This window comes from Chelon labrosus (assembly GCF_963514085.1).
Source record: "Chelon labrosus genome assembly, chromosome: 22".
NCBI classification, from domain to species: domain Eukaryota; kingdom Metazoa; phylum Chordata; class Actinopteri; order Mugiliformes; family Mugilidae; genus Chelon; species Chelon labrosus.
Window position 1 is genome coordinate 12,055,152 of NC_140355.1, and position 17,146 is coordinate 12,072,297.

Sequence of the window (17,146 nt, forward strand, 5' to 3'; positions counted from 1 at the left end):
ACCACCGATATTATAGATTTTAAAAAAGCACTTTCATTAATTATAACGTAAAAATCACTTACATATACTTATATTATGCTAGAAGTGAGCCTAGCTTAATAGTCAATTCAGCAGTTTAAGTTAAAAAAAATATTTTATTTACAGTTCCCACAGGGTTCACGCTGTACTCACGTTAGTATAAACTAATGAGAGTAGTAACCTCTTTACTACAGAGTAAATATACAGTTTACTCAGTAGCGGATGTTCCCCTCGGAGCGCGCAGCCTTATGGGTAATGTAAGGTGCAAGGCGGTACAACACGCTGAAGGCTGGTGGTGAAAAAATAGCTTCCGCAGTTCCGTCAGCTGGCGAGGGTAAATGCTTTGTAAGTGTGCACTGTTGGACGCTTTTTTCCGCCTCGTCCCGCAAGAGTAACGAGGTAACTTCGCTCCAGCACTAGCGTTTTCTTTTTTTTTGTTTTTGTCATACCAGAGACAACATGAGTCTGAACGAGCATTCACTGCAAGCACTGTCCTGGAGAAAGCTGTACTTGAGTCGAGCTAAGCTGAAGGCTTCCAGTCGGACATCAGCTCTGCTTTCTGGATTTGCTATGGTAACGTCGCGTCCAAACAATCCTAATGCTGCTCTGTAGATTAATCAGCCGCATGGCAATACTGACATGTATATAGCCTATATAAAGTCGTTTCCTTCTTGTTCCTTCTCTCCAGGTGGCTATGGTAGAAGTGCAGCTGGACAACAGCTATCCTTACCCACCTGCTCTCCTCATTGCCTTCAGTGCCTGCACCACTGTGCTTGTGGCCGTTCACCTGTTTGCGCTGATGGTCAGCACCTGCATTTTGCCCAATATCGAGGCTGTCAGCAACGTTCACAATCTCAACTCTGTGAAGGAGTCTCCTCATGAGCGCATGCACCGACACATTGAACTGGCGTGGGCTTTTTCCACAGTTATCGGTACTCTGCTCTTCCTTGCTGAGGTGGTTCTACTCTGCTGGGTTAAATTCTTGCCCATCAAGCCCAACAAATCCAGCAATAACACCATGTCATCTGGTGTGGCTGCTGCAATCACTTCAACCTCCATCATGGTCCCCTTCGGTTTAGTCTTCATAGTCTTTGCCGTGCATTTCTATCGCTCACTGGTCAGCCACAAGACGGACAGACAGTTTCAAGAGCTGGAAGAGCTGTCTAACCTCACCAGGCTTCAGAACGAGCTCGACAACAGAGGCGAGTCTTCCATCTTGCAGTCGCCAAGCTCACATTTCCCATAGACATGTACAGTGGATGCACATCTGTGGTGGAACTCTGACTCCTTGGGGATTTTCTCCAAGCCAGAAGCCATTAAGATGGCATCACATTTTTTACAGGAATGAAGATATATCTCACCCTTTTGTTGTGAAATTTACTTTTGTGAAAAGTTGTATTTTTAGGAGACACATTTGATCAACTGTGAACTGACAAATCTGCCACAATGCATGTAGTTTTACTGAGAAAGTCTTAACTGTGATAGTTGCTTATCTCTTGCGTTATGGCAGAATACAGTAACTTGGAATCCTGTCTGTTGCCTGCTGCATTTATTTACTTGGGTGCCAGTGAATACTACATTTGTTAATGTGTATTACTTTCTTGTTTTGTGAACCACAAGTATTTAACTTTTTCCTCTTTATTTACTGTGTTTATGTGTTCTGTTGTAAGGTATATCATTTGCTTTTGTAATGCCTGCTGATTGCGTTGACTGACTAATGAGCTGCCAAAACTACATTGTTATTATTATTAGCAAATATTTGTAGGAAAGGTTGTAGCGTTAAAATTTGCCACTTTTTTTTTACCAAGTGGCACTCAAAGTTTAGGAGTAGAAAATAATTGGATCTCTAATGCCATCTATGCAAGTTCATGAGTGGACTTAACATGTTACCAGTCTTTATCAACCATCATCCTAATGCTGTATAACTAAGGAAATGATGGTTGTATTTCTACAACTTGAAACCAAGGTTGTTGTTTTTTTTAATCTGATTTATTACACATGCTGTATACTCACATTTTGTTTTCTGTGTTGTATTTGTTAATAGTAACATTTAAGGGCACTCCACTCGTCTCACATTTCCTGAATTAGCATGTGCACTCACCGTTCATCCTCACAGCATGCACAGAGAGCTTTCCAGTCAATCATTTACTTATCATTGTTTACATTTAGCCGGTGTTTTATTCTCAACCATTTAGAGTAACAGAGGAGCCTGAATTATGGTTGATGGATGTAGTAATCCTGGTGTGACTGGATTACATTCAGATGAGAAAGTTGATACCCAAGCTACACTTCATTATTCAACAAAATGCTGTTCCTTGTTTATAGTTTATCAGAAATACCAGTCCACACAGCCAGCCTGAAAGAAGCGAAGGCTAACAGGTGACAAGGGCCTGCGTGACAAATAGGCAAATGTGACATTTGGATATTTTATTTCTTTTACGGAGTACTGAATTTATCAGATGACAAACAGTCTTTGACTGTGTGTTCACATTAGCATGAAGGGGGCTTGATATAATTAATTCCATTATTATACTTCTATCATTACAGCACTTGATTTCAACTCAATTAAACACTGACTGTTTTGGTTTGCTCAGCTGAAAAGGACATACAATGTAGGTGACTATAATGACTAACTGGAACATGCTGATTTTCTTTTTTTATTCTTTAGCTGTAGGCATGTGGTAGAGTGGAAACTGTTGATCCCCTTGTTGTTCATCCGTGCTGATCAAGGTAGGCTGATTCAGCTTCTCTTAAAACCAACTGCATATCTGCCAGGTGTAGCTTGAAAAACAAGATAAATACATTTTTTAAATTCACAATAATACATTGGAAAAGGGCTCCATGTTGAGTTGACAGTGCCGTGTAGGCGGTGCGAAAGTTAACAAAACTGGGAAGTACTAGTCACAAATCTTGTACCTGTGGAATTGGATACTTTGGTGGTGTTGGTGCTTCCTCTCTCTTAAAATCTGACAGGGTCCCGCACTTTGCTACTCCGTCCAACCAAAAGCCTTCATAAATCTGGCCTTTATCAGAATAGTAGAACTTTCCATTACCGTTCTTCTTGCCATCCCGCCAGGTGCCTTCATACCAGTTCCCATTTGCTTGAACACAAGGTGAAAAGTGAAATTCTACAATTCTACACTGCACATCCAAATTATAATCGATTTTTAACTTTAAATGTATCTTACCACATCGAACGAATCCCTGTCCATGATTCTTATCCTTCATCCATTCTCCCTCGTACATGTCTCCATTCTCATAGTACATCCTTCCCCAGCCACTCCGATGGTCCTCACTCCACTCTCCCTCATAAACTGCTGAGTTACTGTAGACGTACATGCCATTACCCTGAAGAGACAGAGAAAACTGTAAAAGACTGAACATATGTCTTATACTGTGTGTGTGTAAGACACTATGTCAAATACATACATGCTTCTTTCCATTTTTCCATCCACCACAGTACTTTGTGGTATACTCATTTGATCGTGAGAGAAGCACACTGTAGGTACCATGTCCATCACGTTTTCCAAATTTCCACTCTCCATCATAAATGGCAGCAGGCTTCTTCCAAACCTGAGTTCCCTTCCCTTAAAAGAAAAGTGCAGCATAACCCGACGTACGTTATAACTCATTATTAGTTCACAAACCTTTTCAGGAATATTTGTGGAAACTAACACCAAACAGTATCTCACCATGCTTCTTGTTGTTCAGCCACTCCCCAGTGTATTCATTTCCAATGACAGAGTAAACCGTGTGCCTCAGTCCACATTTCTGTGACTTAATATCCAGCAATGTTGACACTGGCAGGTTAGATGTTTTAATGAATGGCATGACAGGTGGTTGCTCGATGTTAACCTTTATAAAATAAACAGAAACATGACCCATGAAGCTGTACAGGCTAACCTTATCCACTTCATACTCATTACAAAAGGAGAAAGACTTCACTGCCAGGTGAAGTCAAGGCCAGGTTGCAAGGCTACAAAGTTTACAAGGTAACAAATATAAAATAATTTTTACAAAATTCTTAATCAAGCGAAATGTTAAGGGCATATAAGCAACTCAAATGCCTTTTTTTCTAGCTTAATTAAATTTAACTAGCTCCTAGCTAAGTGATGTTACAAGTTAATTCAGCTGGCAAAAATGGAAATATTGGAAGTATGTTTACCTTAGCGTAAACCCAAGCGGGTGACTTACTTAAACTCAACCCACTTGTAAACTCCAGCCATGGAGCTACCGTAGAAATTAGGAGAACATGTTAGACAGCTAGCAGCCTAAACTTCGCTGCAACAGAACCCAGGTTCACATTGTATGCGATGTATCCTAGCAACAGCAAAGTGCACTGTGATTGGCGCCGTATAAATTTAATTCATACTCAATTTAAAAATTGCTGCTGAATATTTCTGAAAGTCCTTCATGACGCATAAGCAATTTACATTTATTTGTTGGACATTTTTATTTCCTTACAGCAGGTTCAGCTTGAAACGTTCTTACTCGACGGTGGATTTCGATCTGCGCATGCTCCGTGCAGCACAGTTAAAAAGAGTCTGAGTGGTCAGAGCGGGTGAGGAGAGAGACTCGAGGTGAAACCTTGTGGAAGAAGCGTCCTCTTCGCCACATCGGCTACTCTACCACAATGTCCAAGCCGAAGTTTCAGACGGAGTGGGAGGAAATCGACGAGGAATATCAACAATTACAGGTGAGAGAAAACACCAAAATGAGCACATTAGTCGGGTTTTGCACATCGCGTGTCGTGGATGGCAGTGACAGCAGATACTGTGGTGGCTACAGGAGTTGGTCTGGCTCTTTCCTATTCGCCATTCATTCACAGTCGTGGACGTGGCTTTGAGCCAATAACTGCGCCGTTTGTAGCAATACCCGAGGGATAAAATATATTTAACTTGGCGCTTATTATGTTTGACTTTACTGTAACATGCATAGTGCTACCGCAGCTAACGTTAGCAGTAAGTTGCTTGCCCTCTTGCTGCTAGTGTGTTTTTCCGGCTAACGACAAGCTACAGCCACTCACTTTAATATCGGGCGATTGGTTTAGTGTTAAACAATTGCTACCAAAGTTGCGTTGCAAAGGGGACAGCGTACTTTTGCCACAGTTTAATTTGCATGGCTAAATTATTGGGGACAAATCGTCAGGCATCATTATGTTAACGAGCTAGCTCACGTTAGCTATACTTGGCTAACTTGAGACAACACATGAAAGAGTAGCATTCACTCTGAAGAACAATAAGGTCTGTGGGCTGGGATTTTTTTTTTTTTTTTTTTTTGGGACAAGACTGTTCTCATTCAGCTGATCTGTGGTGCCATCAGAATTTAAAATCTGGAGCTGCTCCACGGGGGATGATGATGATTATGAAGAAGAAGATGTCAATTGTCCAGGGAAATTCTGTGGTTAATAACTAATGTCAGATATTTCACCTGAGCAGAAACTGTCTCCTGTTCATAGTCAGATGCTTTCTTCCTGCTTTTGTTTGCTTCGCTGTGTCTGGAATATCAGGTTTTAGTCCTAACATTGGGTTCTGTATGTCTGAGGACACTTTGTCATGTGCACACACTTGACAAATGTGCAGTCAAACACATCCCTTTATTTGGTCATGTGCATAACCGATGTGATGGCATGTGATATACTGTGCGCGGACTGCAAACGCACTCATTTGTGTGATTAGCTTTTGGTTTTCTTTTTTTCTCCATAGACACTCAAGATCCCTTACTGCCTCTCGGGATGAGTTTGAGTCATCTGTGCAGTGTTAACCCCAGGAGCCAGTGTTTTATATTCATATGTTGTGCTTCACCATGTCACCCCGTCCAGATATTTCTAGTTTCCAGATGTGTGACTGAAGGAAGATAAGTCATGGATGTGCACATGTGTTTGGAGAGCTGTAATAAATCCTTATCCCCACGTCTCAGGATTATCTATGCTGGCTTTGCATCTTCACTTCCACAGACTCGGTCTGGTCCAGTCCGGAGCTGTGGTCTGGTCTTCCAGTATAAGTGCATGTAAAATGGAATATTTATTTCTCCACGTGATGCTTTGTCATGAGCCGTTTGTGTCCGGACAGATGGGTCAGACAAGATTTCACAGCGTGAAGCATTTCCGCTCTTTGCTGAAAAGAGACTCTGTTGCCTAGAGCTTCTCACTGTCGTCCGCTGAGATCTTTTTAAGATTTGGGAGAGACTGGAATATGTTTTCATTCTTACAAAAAAAAAAATATATAAATCTCAGGAAAATATTTTTCTTCATCCATACAGGGGTACATTTATGTTTCATTCCTTATTTCTGGGAGTTGGCAGATGTTTCTGCCTTTTTACAGGTTTTTTAATTCGACTTATTGTATTTGTTTAATCCTCAGGAAACGCACAAAATATACAGACAAAAGCTAGAGGAGCTCACTAATCTCCAGGCAACGTGCAGCAGCGCCATCAGCAAACAGAGAAAATGCCTAAAGGACCTAAGGTACAACCTGAAAAAGTAAGTGCAGCTTATGATTAGTAAAATTTAAGTAAGTAATAAATGTCTGAACACAACATTTACTTGTCCTCTGCATTTAGAACAAGTAATCACCAAGTTTTGATTAAACTGAATCAGACAGTCAAACACGGAAAGATCTTTCTTTTCTGTAGATTCCGAATTATTCTTATCACTATCACTCTACAACTAATGTATCAGAAACGGAGCCATACACTGTGTTTTGTCTTCCTCCTCTAACTGTTAAATCAACTATGTATTTTCTTTACAGATGTGCAAAAACGAGTGATGAGAAAGAACTTGAACTTATAACGGACATAAAAACGCAAATCAAAGAAAAAGAGAATGTTTTCTTTGATATGGAAGCATATTTGCCAAAGAAAAACGGGTAAGTACTTCTTGTGTCCTAATATTAAACAGTGTTGAGATTGGTTGCAATGTAAAAGTGATCACTGGAGTTGTACAGGTTAGCCTCGTTTGACCAAAAGTTTATTTATCTACTTTTGTTTTCAGTCTGTACTTGAATTTGGTCCTGGGCAACGTGAACGTTACTCTTCTCAGCAACCAGGCGAAGTAAGTGAACTGTTTAGCTATAAAAAATGCGTATCTTTAGACTTGACTGCTTGCTATATGTCCATCATCTTCTTCTGTTTATCCACATAGATTTGCCTACAAAGACGAGTATGAGAAGTTCAAGCTTTATATGACAATAATCCTGATGTTTGGAGCAATAACCTGCCTCTTCCTTCTCAACTATCGGTGAGAAAATCCACTTAATAGTCGTCGTGGTTGATGGTGGAATTTATTAAAGAGTGGCTCACCATTTTATTTTGTCTCCCTTGTTTAGAGTTACTGATGAAATCTTCAACTTTTTGCTGGTGTGGTACTACTGCACGTTGACCATAAGGGAAAGCATCCTCATGTGCAATGGCTCCAGGTGCGTTGCGGCCGTTAGAGTATTAGGACTTTTATTTTTAAGATGCGGACTTGATGGTCTTTCTGATGCCTTCCCATGTTTATTATTTTTTTTCTGCTTTTCAGGATCAAAGGTTGGTGGGTGTCTCACCATTATGTGTCCACCTTTTTGTCAGGCGTTATGCTTACCTGGTGAGATAATGTTTTGGGTTTTATGCCGTCATATCAATTCAGCATCATACTGGAACATTCTGAGAGACAAATATAGACAACATCATCATTTCATCTTTATGAACCTTGTGTCTTTTCACAGGCCTGAGGGACCTATGTATCAGATGTTCAGAAGCCAGTTCCTTGCTTTCTCCATTTATCAAAGTAAGGGCTATGAATCTGTTTACTTAAAACAAAAAATGCATCTTTATTGCTTTCTCGCGCATGTACTGTATGTGTCTGAGGTTTGGGACGCAAGGGCTGATGTCGATTCTGTTGAGATATCTATATTAGACTTGAGGTTTTCAGGTATTTTATTTGACGGTGCGGTTTCACAGTTTGAATAACATGGTCTCCGTAACCCGAATCTGTTCGTCATCGGCCAACTGGTCATTTCAGTGTCCTCTCAAATTAGTTTTTATGTCCCTTATGCTGGAAAAACAAAAAGTGTATTATTTTTAAATGGCCATCTTTCATATTTTACTTCTATATGTTAAAAATAACTGTTTTCTGCCTGCTGTCCAACTCTATGTTTGATGAGAAGAAATGCTCGTTACTTACTTCGGTACTAAATCTAAATGTAAAAGCGATAAAAGAGCCTTATTTGTTGGCAGACATCAAGGCAAATAACGATCAATACCTACGCCACACATCGGAGCCATTTAAAACCCTCTGCCATGTCCTGGCTGTCTACTAAATAAACATTAATAAACACTTGTATTTCATGATCAGTTGCAGACTCCAGCTTTAGATCATGAAGGAGAATTGGTCTTTGTGCTCTTACACATACTACATGCTGTATCTTGCTAAACAAGTACCTTAAGTATCTTTATTAATTCGATTTGAGTCCATAAAAATGCTTGCACGTACATTTACTGTCTTCTAGCTAATCAATGTATTAACTTAATTTCTTCTGGACTGTTTTGTGTGTTGCTCTTTCCTCAGAGAGAGAGAATATGAGGAAGTAATTGCACTTACACTTGAGCTTAAGTGTTTAAACGTGCGTTTGTTCTTAAAATGGAAAGGGATTAAGAACCCAGCACTTAGCACTTTTCATCTGGTAAATAGATGTCCCAGCTGATCTGTTTCAGGACCCAGAGGTTGCTCAACTCAACATTTCCCCCTCGAATGTTCCCTCGTCACGTACTGTGATGCCGCGGTATGATAGCACATCCGTGCCAGAACAGGTCAAGGGCAGGTTCGCCTGCAACGCCAAGTTTGTTATGAAAGAGTGAACTGTCCCTTTGAGTCATTAGTGAAGTCAACGTTTAAAAGAAGGTGTCTCTGCACAATCATGTCGTTTCTGGACTTTTCACTGGGATTAAATAAGACGTGGCGGGAGGGACTAGTGAAGCATAGTTTAATTTGACCTAACGTGTGCTGATCAAGCTTGTTGCTTTTATAATCGTAGCTAATGGTTCTGGTAACACCAGTCGGGGCTTAGTGATGAGTCAAATTGAGCTGAGATCATGTGTCTCTTTTAGTTTTAAGGACAATTTGATCACATTTCAGTATGAAAAGGTTTATATGACGGACTGCTGGTCACCTTTTGTTCTTTATTCCATTTTGTGGATTGTAACGGGTGATAAATTGGTGCGCTACGCTCTCTCGCCACTTCATTAGCTAAACAAATGCCTTCTAATATAACAGTCTTGCACTAAACCTTAGCTCTACAGTAGTCCCTGGTTTTAAAACAACTGAGGAGGATGTGGTTTGAAGTACTATTGAGTTGTGTTGCACTGCCATGTTTCTATTATCTTTCACAACCCTATTCTAGTCAGTGGTTCATGCTAAATAACAAACACTTTTGTGCATAACTCAGTACATTTTAACAGCACCACAGACGACATCCTCCAAAACAATCACACAGTTAAATTACCACCTTTCGTAAGCTGTTTCAACATAAACTGAACATTACGACCGTCATGAGGGAGGATTTAGTGCAGGACTGTTCCGTCAGGGTGCATTCATTTTCCCTTGTAATGATCCGGCAAGTGAGTCATGTTCTCTCTGCAGAACTGGATCTAACTGATCTGTTCGTAGATATTTATGTGCTGCAATCCGCTAATCTTTCACGATCTCCTTGTCCCCCAGGCTTCGTTCAGTTCCTGCAGTATTACTACCAGAGCGGCTGTTTATACAGGCTGCGAGCTTTGGGAGAACGGAATCAGCTGGACCTCACAGTGGGTAAGTTGTAAGCTATTTTTGGTGGCAGTCATTTCAATCGTTTGAACTCTTGAGCCATCTGCAACGCCATGTCTGGACGGAGAAAAAATAGGGTAAAGGTGAGAGATGAGGCAGTTGTTAACATCAGCGTGCGGGGACACAGATGTCGAGGTAACTTGAGTAAAGGCCCCCCCGTGAATTTGCTTCACAATCAGTTTCCAACTTCACGGCACATCCTGTGTTGGATTCTGTGACACGTTGCCTCGGGGTCACTGTTGCAGTTCTTCTGTGTCTCTGCAGAGGGATTTCAGTCCTGGATGTGGAGAGGACTCACGTTTCTTTTGCCTTTCCTCTTTTTTGGCCACGTAAGTTTACATTTTACATACATATTCCTCCGCAGCCATGTCACCTTATCTCTCAATTTGGAAATTAGGAAGACGTCGCGCATGATCGTGCGTTTTAAATCGGCTTTTGTTATTGGATGTGTATAAAAAGCATTTTTGAGGAGAAGGATGGGGGGGGATCAAAGCGGGAACGTGTGCATGCTTCCGAGTGTGTGCGGAGACATTATGAAAGAGAATGCCTCCTCTTCCTTTACAGTTTTGGCAGCTATACAACTCGGTGACCCTGTTTCGTTTGGCAGGACATGAAGACTGTAAGGAGTGGCAGGTAAGGATCGCGTTGGCAGATCCGTTGCCTAAATGTCAAGACGAGTTAAAAATGGTTTGGTTGAGGGGGGGGGGGGTGTTGTTTGAATGGCTTCTTTTGAAGGTCATAAGGGCATTTTGGCTGTCTGTATGGAAGCGGCGTAAATTTGTAAATTTGGGGGCCAAATTAAAACAGTCAATTGAAGTTACCCAGTAAAAGTAAACCGTGGAGTTTTTGACCTCTGTTAACCTCATTTCTCCAGTGAGTGGATCCCTGTTGTGTTTGCACCGGCAAAGGTTGAAAACACTGCTTACGTGTAAACGATTACAAAAATCGGCTTATGGGAAAGGACGTGATTCGCGTTTCACACGTACTTCTTCAACCTGTATAATTATAAGATGTTCTGTTAAGATGGCATGCCTTCACTTGCAAAATATTTGCATAATAGTTTGTCTGGATTCGTCACAATTGGGCCAGCCTTTTACACGAGGTGGTTACAGGAGACATTTTCCTTCAGAGTTTTAGTGGAATATTAGTTTCCACGTAAACGCAGTAAATGGCTATGTTTTAAATGCATCATATACACCGACCAGGCATAACATTATGACCACTGACAGGAGAAGTGAGTAACACTGACCATCTTGCGACAATACAGTGTTCTGTTGGGAAACCTTTGGACCTGGCATTCATGTGGATGTTACTTAGACATGTACCACCCACCTAGAACAGAACAGAACAGGCACTCCCACCCCATAGCAATGACACTCCATGATGGCAGCAGGCATCCCCAGCAGGATGCAGCCTGACACATGGACACACACACACACAAAACAGTTTAGGAACAACTAAAAAAAACATGAAGAACAGCACAAGGTGTTGACCTGACCTCCAAATCAAGTGGGATGATCCACAGAGGCCCCTCCCCTCAACCCATAGGACCCAAAGGCCCCCCACTAACAACATCCTGTTGCCAGACACCACAGGACACCCTCAGAAGGCCCATGTCCATTCTCTGATGAGTCACAACTGTTTTGGAGGCACAAGGGAGACCTACACAATATTAGGAAGGTGGTCATAATGTTATGCCTGGTCGGTGTATATTCCAAAAACCCTAGCTCAGATTAATACTTCCAAATGTGCTGTATGCATGTCTGAAGATGCTCCTTAAACTAGTAGAATAGTGTAATTTTAGTGTGGATGTAAAAGCGCATAAAACTTTTTATAACGGTTTACGAGAAAACCCCACGGGGTTCAAGAAGTTCAAAAGTCAAACTTTGATGTGCATGTCCGCTGCAGCTGCTGAGTCAAAGTCTGGTGCAGTTATTAAAAGAACTATATCCACTCCTCTTGCACACGTCCAAGGCCTTCAGCGTGTCAAAGTGCAATAAAAACACATTTTCCCCTTTTTCTTTCAGGTGTTCATGCTGGCTCTGACCTTTCTCGTCCTATTCCTGGGAAACTTCCTCACCACAGTAAAAGTTGTCCACCAAAAAATACAGAAAAACCAGGAGAAGGTGCAAAAAAATGACTGAGAGAGAACCCTCAGCGGGACATCTCGGATCCTTGAGACGGCCAGTAATCTTAAAGCCACATGCACAGTCGTTCGACGGACTGACCTGCGGCGCGATGGGGTCGAGAGAGGACGACACTGAAACCACTGTTTCTCTCAGGCTTCGACGACGACAGCGGCTTTCTAATGACCCGTCGCCGTCGATGTTGCCGCTCAATCAGGCACAGCTCAAAATGATGTTTACCTGATACGCGAACAGTTCCCCTTCTCTGCCCTGTATATAAAATGTGAGTGGGAAGAATGTGTTTTCTTTGGGTGTTTGTGTCGGTGCATGAATCTTTCGGAGAGCCTTTTGTTCAAATCATATGCAACTGAAGGAGGGCAGGTAGCGTCCGTTTAACAGAACATAGTTTGCCTTTGAAGACATAACGTCTGTCATGTGCATACTTCGTACTTCTGTGAAGTAGTAATTGGACAAGCTGTCTCTGGCTCCAACGCGGCTGGACGTGCTCAGTGTGACACCTTGAACTTATGATGTGTATTTCTCAACTTCTTCTTGTGTAATTTCACCGCTCAACAGTATTTTTACCAGACTTTTAGTCTGAATTCTCAACTGTAGATCCTCAATTTCCAAAAAAAGAAAAACATAAAACGGATACTTTACTGCCCAAGATAGCCTTCCCCTGATGTCACTGTTTCTGTCTAGAGTCAGGTCTGTATTTAGTTTTCCTTGTTTCGAGTCGGGACTACAAGGGAATGAAGCGCCGTTTCCCCCCCCCTTCAACGCAGCGGTTACAAAAGCCATAACTGTTTCGTACGCCTGCACTAGATCGTGTGGTTAAAAAAAAGACGCACGTGAAAACTCGTCTCCACAAACACTTGAGGGTTCAAGGAGCGTTTAATTCAATGAGAGCTCCTCCGTAGACGCTACGTGCTCCAATTCTAACAATAAATAACGTAGGTCGGTAATGTTTCTCCTGCTGTTGTCGTAAGAGCTTTCGAGTTCAAATTTAGTTCAGCACCTGATGATCCATGCACAGTTTTTTTAATTTGTCATAACAGTGCTCTCGTATTGGTAGTTATTTAGGTGATGTTGCAGAAATGTATTCTGATCAAATGCTGCTATTGGCGCTGGTACTGTAAGACTATGATATAAAAAAATTTAATGGATTATTTTTCTAATTCCAGTCCCTGTTAAATACTGATTTAACGTTTTTTTATATATATATAATTTTCATGTTGGTTTAAAAGAATTGCTTAAGAGACTTTTTCCCCCTAACTGTCAGGTCTCTGATGCCTTATTCTCCCTTCACAGGAAAAAAAACAAAATATTGCTGCTGCTTCTTTTATTCGGGGAAAAGTAGCATTACACTTCACTGCGATGCAATCGTCCCACTGAAGAGAATCCCGGTATTTGTGTGTCATTTTTTTTTTTTTAATTGAAATTTGAAGCGTGTTCAGTTGTAGACCAAAACGTTACTTGATGCGAGAGCTGCCAGAATGCACAACACAACTTGATTTCCTCATTTTTATGATGTAGCTGCTCCATTTCTGGCTCTGTAACAAGAGACAGTTTCTCAATCTGTGTAAATATATATCTATATATATTGTTGTAAAAAAATTACTAATTAAAGACCTAATTAAAAAAAAATAAAAACACAATATAAAGACGTCTTTTTTTTTTTTAATATAAGTACACGCGTTATTGTTTTCCAACTCTAGTGGGCGCTGTTGTAACAGCTAAGATCTTTCCTGAGGCTGAAGGAGCCTGTGTGCGTTTTTTTTCTGAAGGAAAGGAACTATCCTTAGTAGGGTGAGATGGTTGTTCTCTTGTGATTGTTAAAACTAAATCACTCATACATTAAATTCTAATAACTATTTTCGTCTGATCCAACAACGAAAACCTTTAAACAAATCCCTGTTAACAACACAAGAAGTACCTGTTCAGATTCCTCCAATAAATATACATTCCTGGTAAAACTATTTGGCAAAGAAATAGTACAAAGTTACAAAGATTTGTCAGAAATACATAGAAAAAATACTAGAGGGGATTTCAGTGCTTCTTTAGAACATTTCCCAACCGCTTCTTGCAAAATTGTCTTTCCTGTTGCATCAATAGTCATTTGCATGTAACCATGAAGGAAGATGAGCTGATGGCTCAGCAGGAGCCAGACTTCTGAGTATTTTCTGAATCGGTGGTTCCCACATATACGTGGGACACCAGACGCGTTTGGTGTCTTGATGTCCCGCTGCTCTGTGGGGGGGGGGGGAAGGATCACCAGCGTCCCTCCCCTGCCAGGACAGTGGTGTCCTCTGTCCTTTTATCTTCACAAAACAACACATTTCTTCCTCCTCTTGCAGTTCCTTTGTTTTCGGCTGAAGGCCAGGGCTCTCTTTGTCGCCTCCCTGAAAACGTCCTCCACGTTCTCCTGGTGTTTTGCCGAACACTCGAGGTAGAGCTCTGCGTTCATGTACTGGCGGGTCTCCTCGCCCTATAGCAACAAGAATTAGATTAGACTAGTGTGAGTGGCATGAGAAAAAAGTGCAACCAAAGAAAAATGGAGAGGAATGTGGTTACAGGTTCTGGTTTGAGAGCTTCCTCTTTCACGATGCAGTTACCTCAGTTAAAAAGGTCTGTTTTTATAGAGCAGCTGCACTTCTTCTTTTCTCACCTGTATGTAAGTGATGGGAGCCAGATTCATGGCCCTCAGCTTCCTTGTGCACTCTTTGTCCTTCCTGAGGTCAGTCTTGCAGCCAATCAGGATGACCGGTTTGTCCTGACAGAAGTGCTTCACCTCCGGGTACCACTGGGGAGACAGAGCGATAAGCTTTCGAGAATCAAAACCTTGCACGGTTGAATAATTTCTGCAGCATCTCTGTCTTTCTGTAAGCATCGCTGAACCAGCCTGCAGGGTGATCAACATCCACGCAAAGACACTGCATGAGTTAATCACAGCTAACAGAAAGCAGCAAACGCCAACATAAACGCTCTATTAATCATTTACAAAGAGCAAACCTGAAGCTCCGGTTAAACTCCAACATTCCTGTTCTCCTTCATGTGTAACTTGGCACGATGTGAACACGCTTGCAGCATTCATTACCTTTATTGTGACGTTCTCAAAGCTGGTGGGATTGGTCACATCAAAACAGACCAGGATCAGATTGGCCTCTTGGTATGAAAGCGGACGCAGTCTGTCATAGTCATCCTGTCCTGCAAGAACAAAAGCATGAAATATGTGTTCACTGCTGAGTGTGAAAGTGCGGCAACGCCCGTAAATAATAATTTATGAGTGTTAAAGGACGTGAGGCTGAAAAAAAAGCTCTTTTTTAAAGATTCTGCTTCGGGCGTCTGAATATAAAGATATGATGTATGTGACACAAAGCCAGGGTAGATACATGGAACCACATCCTGGCTTCAGTTTCCTCTTCCGCTGATGTAAAGAGCTCCTGCAGCAGCAGTTGTACAGAAGATAAGGCGCCAACACAGACCACTGTCCTGACTTGCCTCTGAAAATGCCTCTGAATAATAGCTCAGCAGTTTAAGGGGAAAACGTGTCAGTTCTCAGTACGTGTTAGATATGTTAAATTGAGTTTAAACGGGTAAGAATTCAACCTAAACAAGACATTTAGTAATGAAAACTAGAAAACAGGATCAGCCGGTATCTGATCAGACTCAAAAGACAGAGAAAGTCACATATTTACTTAAGTTCGAAGCAGAAATCTAAAACTAAAGTTAAGTAGGAAAGTAATAATAATAATCCTCAAATATTAGACTCAAATATTAGTTGATGACTAAAATAGAAACACAGTAACCAAACCAAACAGTACACGGTCTCTATGGAGAGTTTACTTGATTTAGTTTTTAGTATTTAGTATTTAGTACATATTAATAAATGTGAAAGTCTCTTGCTGCAGAATGAACTATATGATGACTTGTTTGCCTAATATGATTTCCTGGAAGATGTTGATGATGCTGACATGAATAGCCACCTTTACCACTTCCCCTGCGTCTAGAACATGAGCTAAATGCCAAATTCACGCAGAAGCGCTGGCACTGCCTGAACCAAAACGCCTTTAAAAATGATAAAACTCTAAGCAACTGTCCCCACCCCCCTTCACAGCAACCTCATCTTTGTTGACCCCTGAGCCTGTCGTGTTTCAGTGTGCCGGAGAGACGGCGTGGTTAAAAACCTCAGAGTGTGTTTTCTTGAGATGTGGCACGTATTTAGCTCAGGCTCGTGTCTGAACCGTGGACGCTCGGCGTGTATCACAGATTTTTGTCTTACCAGCTGTGTCGTACAGGTTGAGCTTTATCTCTTTTCCTCCCAGATTGATAGTGGTGACATATTTTTCGAACACTGATGGCGCATATTTCTGTTGTTGACACACAGAGACAGATTTTGTTTTTCATGATGCAGATCTGTATTAATAAGTAGCAGATTTCCACTTATACATAGTTGAATTGTTTCATTAGTGAACCCTATAACAGATATAGATAATGCTAGAAAAAGTGGCTTACAACAGTTTAGATCTGGAATAGAGCTGAATAGAATAAGTAGAATTAATAAAATATTAAGTATTTTGTAGTGACAGTTAGAAACCTCATCTGTGCCAATACATTAGAACACATTATCAAGAGGTGTGATGCATTAAATGACATGGGAACCAGTCTTACCTCTGGAAAATCACCTTTGGCATAGACCATCAGAAGTGAGGTTTTTCCGCAGGCTCCATCTCCCACAATCACAATTTTGAGTTCTTCCACCGTTTTCGGGCTACTCTTATTAGCCCCAGCACCGTTTTGTGTCATCTCGCCTTCCGGAAACCGGTCAAACAGGTGCCTGGCGGGACGGGGACGAAGGCGCTGGCTCCAGATTTAAGTCAAATGCATAGCAAAGCCTGCTGAATCTACACTTGGAACGGCTGAGGTGATTTACAGGCGGTGTCAAGAGAGAGGAACAGGCAAGCCTCATGTTTTACCTGGTAGCTCACTCTGTTCACCACTTCCTGTTCCTGTCACACTGAAGCTGCTTCCAATTGACCCCACACACTTCTCTCCTGCCCCATTATCTGTCTGTTCTCTGAAAGCACAATGCTGCAGCTGGGTCTGGCTGCTCCCACTTCCTCTATCGTGTGTGTTTGCGTATTTCTGGGTGGGTACTCAGTCTGAAGCTCTGCCTTCTCTGACCTTGGGTGTGCGT

The 17,146-nt window shown here is 41.5% G+C and overlaps 4 protein-coding genes across 4 annotated transcripts; 2 read left to right on the forward strand and 2 right to left on the reverse strand.

Annotated features, from left to right (window-relative positions):
- Positions 1-62: 62 nt before the first annotated feature.
- On the forward strand, positions 63-2,647 carry orai1b (ORAI calcium release-activated calcium modulator 1b). The gene is made up of 2 exons (XM_084572585.1): positions 63-591; positions 707-2,647. The coding sequence occupies exons 1-2, from the start codon at positions 478-480 to the stop codon at positions 1,262-1,264; spliced, it is 672 nt and encodes a 223-aa protein (XP_084428711.1). The 5' UTR covers positions 63-477; the 3' UTR covers positions 1,265-2,647.
- A 31-nt stretch (positions 2,648-2,678) lies between these two features.
- Positions 2,679-4,274, reverse strand: morn3 (MORN repeat containing 3). Its single transcript, XM_084572584.1, has 5 exons — positions 3,711-4,274; positions 3,448-3,605; positions 3,207-3,366; positions 2,935-3,119; positions 2,679-2,799 (listed from the first exon to the last, which is right to left on the reverse strand). The coding sequence occupies exons 1-5, from the start codon at positions 3,901-3,903 to the stop codon at positions 2,731-2,733; spliced, it is 765 nt and encodes a 254-aa protein (XP_084428710.1). The 5' UTR covers positions 3,904-4,274; the 3' UTR covers positions 2,679-2,730.
- A 247-nt stretch (positions 4,275-4,521) lies between these two features.
- On the forward strand, positions 4,522-14,211 carry tmem120b (transmembrane protein 120B). The gene is made up of 12 exons (XM_084572582.1): positions 4,522-4,714; positions 6,381-6,499; positions 6,768-6,884; positions 7,010-7,069; positions 7,160-7,255; positions 7,344-7,433; positions 7,538-7,603; positions 7,725-7,786; positions 9,716-9,808; positions 10,088-10,152; positions 10,388-10,456; positions 11,851-14,211. The coding sequence occupies exons 1-12, from the start codon at positions 4,652-4,654 to the stop codon at positions 11,965-11,967; spliced, it is 1,017 nt and encodes a 338-aa protein (XP_084428708.1). The 5' UTR covers positions 4,522-4,651; the 3' UTR covers positions 11,968-14,211.
- Positions 14,212-14,270: 59 nt separating this feature from the next.
- On the reverse strand, positions 14,271-17,024 carry rhof (ras homolog family member F). Its single transcript, XM_084572586.1, has 5 exons — positions 16,621-17,024; positions 16,232-16,319; positions 15,047-15,156; positions 14,618-14,752; positions 14,271-14,437 (listed from the first exon to the last, which is right to left on the reverse strand). The coding sequence occupies exons 1-5, from the start codon at positions 16,753-16,755 to the stop codon at positions 14,273-14,275; spliced, it is 633 nt and encodes a 210-aa protein (XP_084428712.1). The 5' UTR covers positions 16,756-17,024; the 3' UTR covers positions 14,271-14,272.
- Positions 17,025-17,146: the final 122 nt, after the last annotated feature.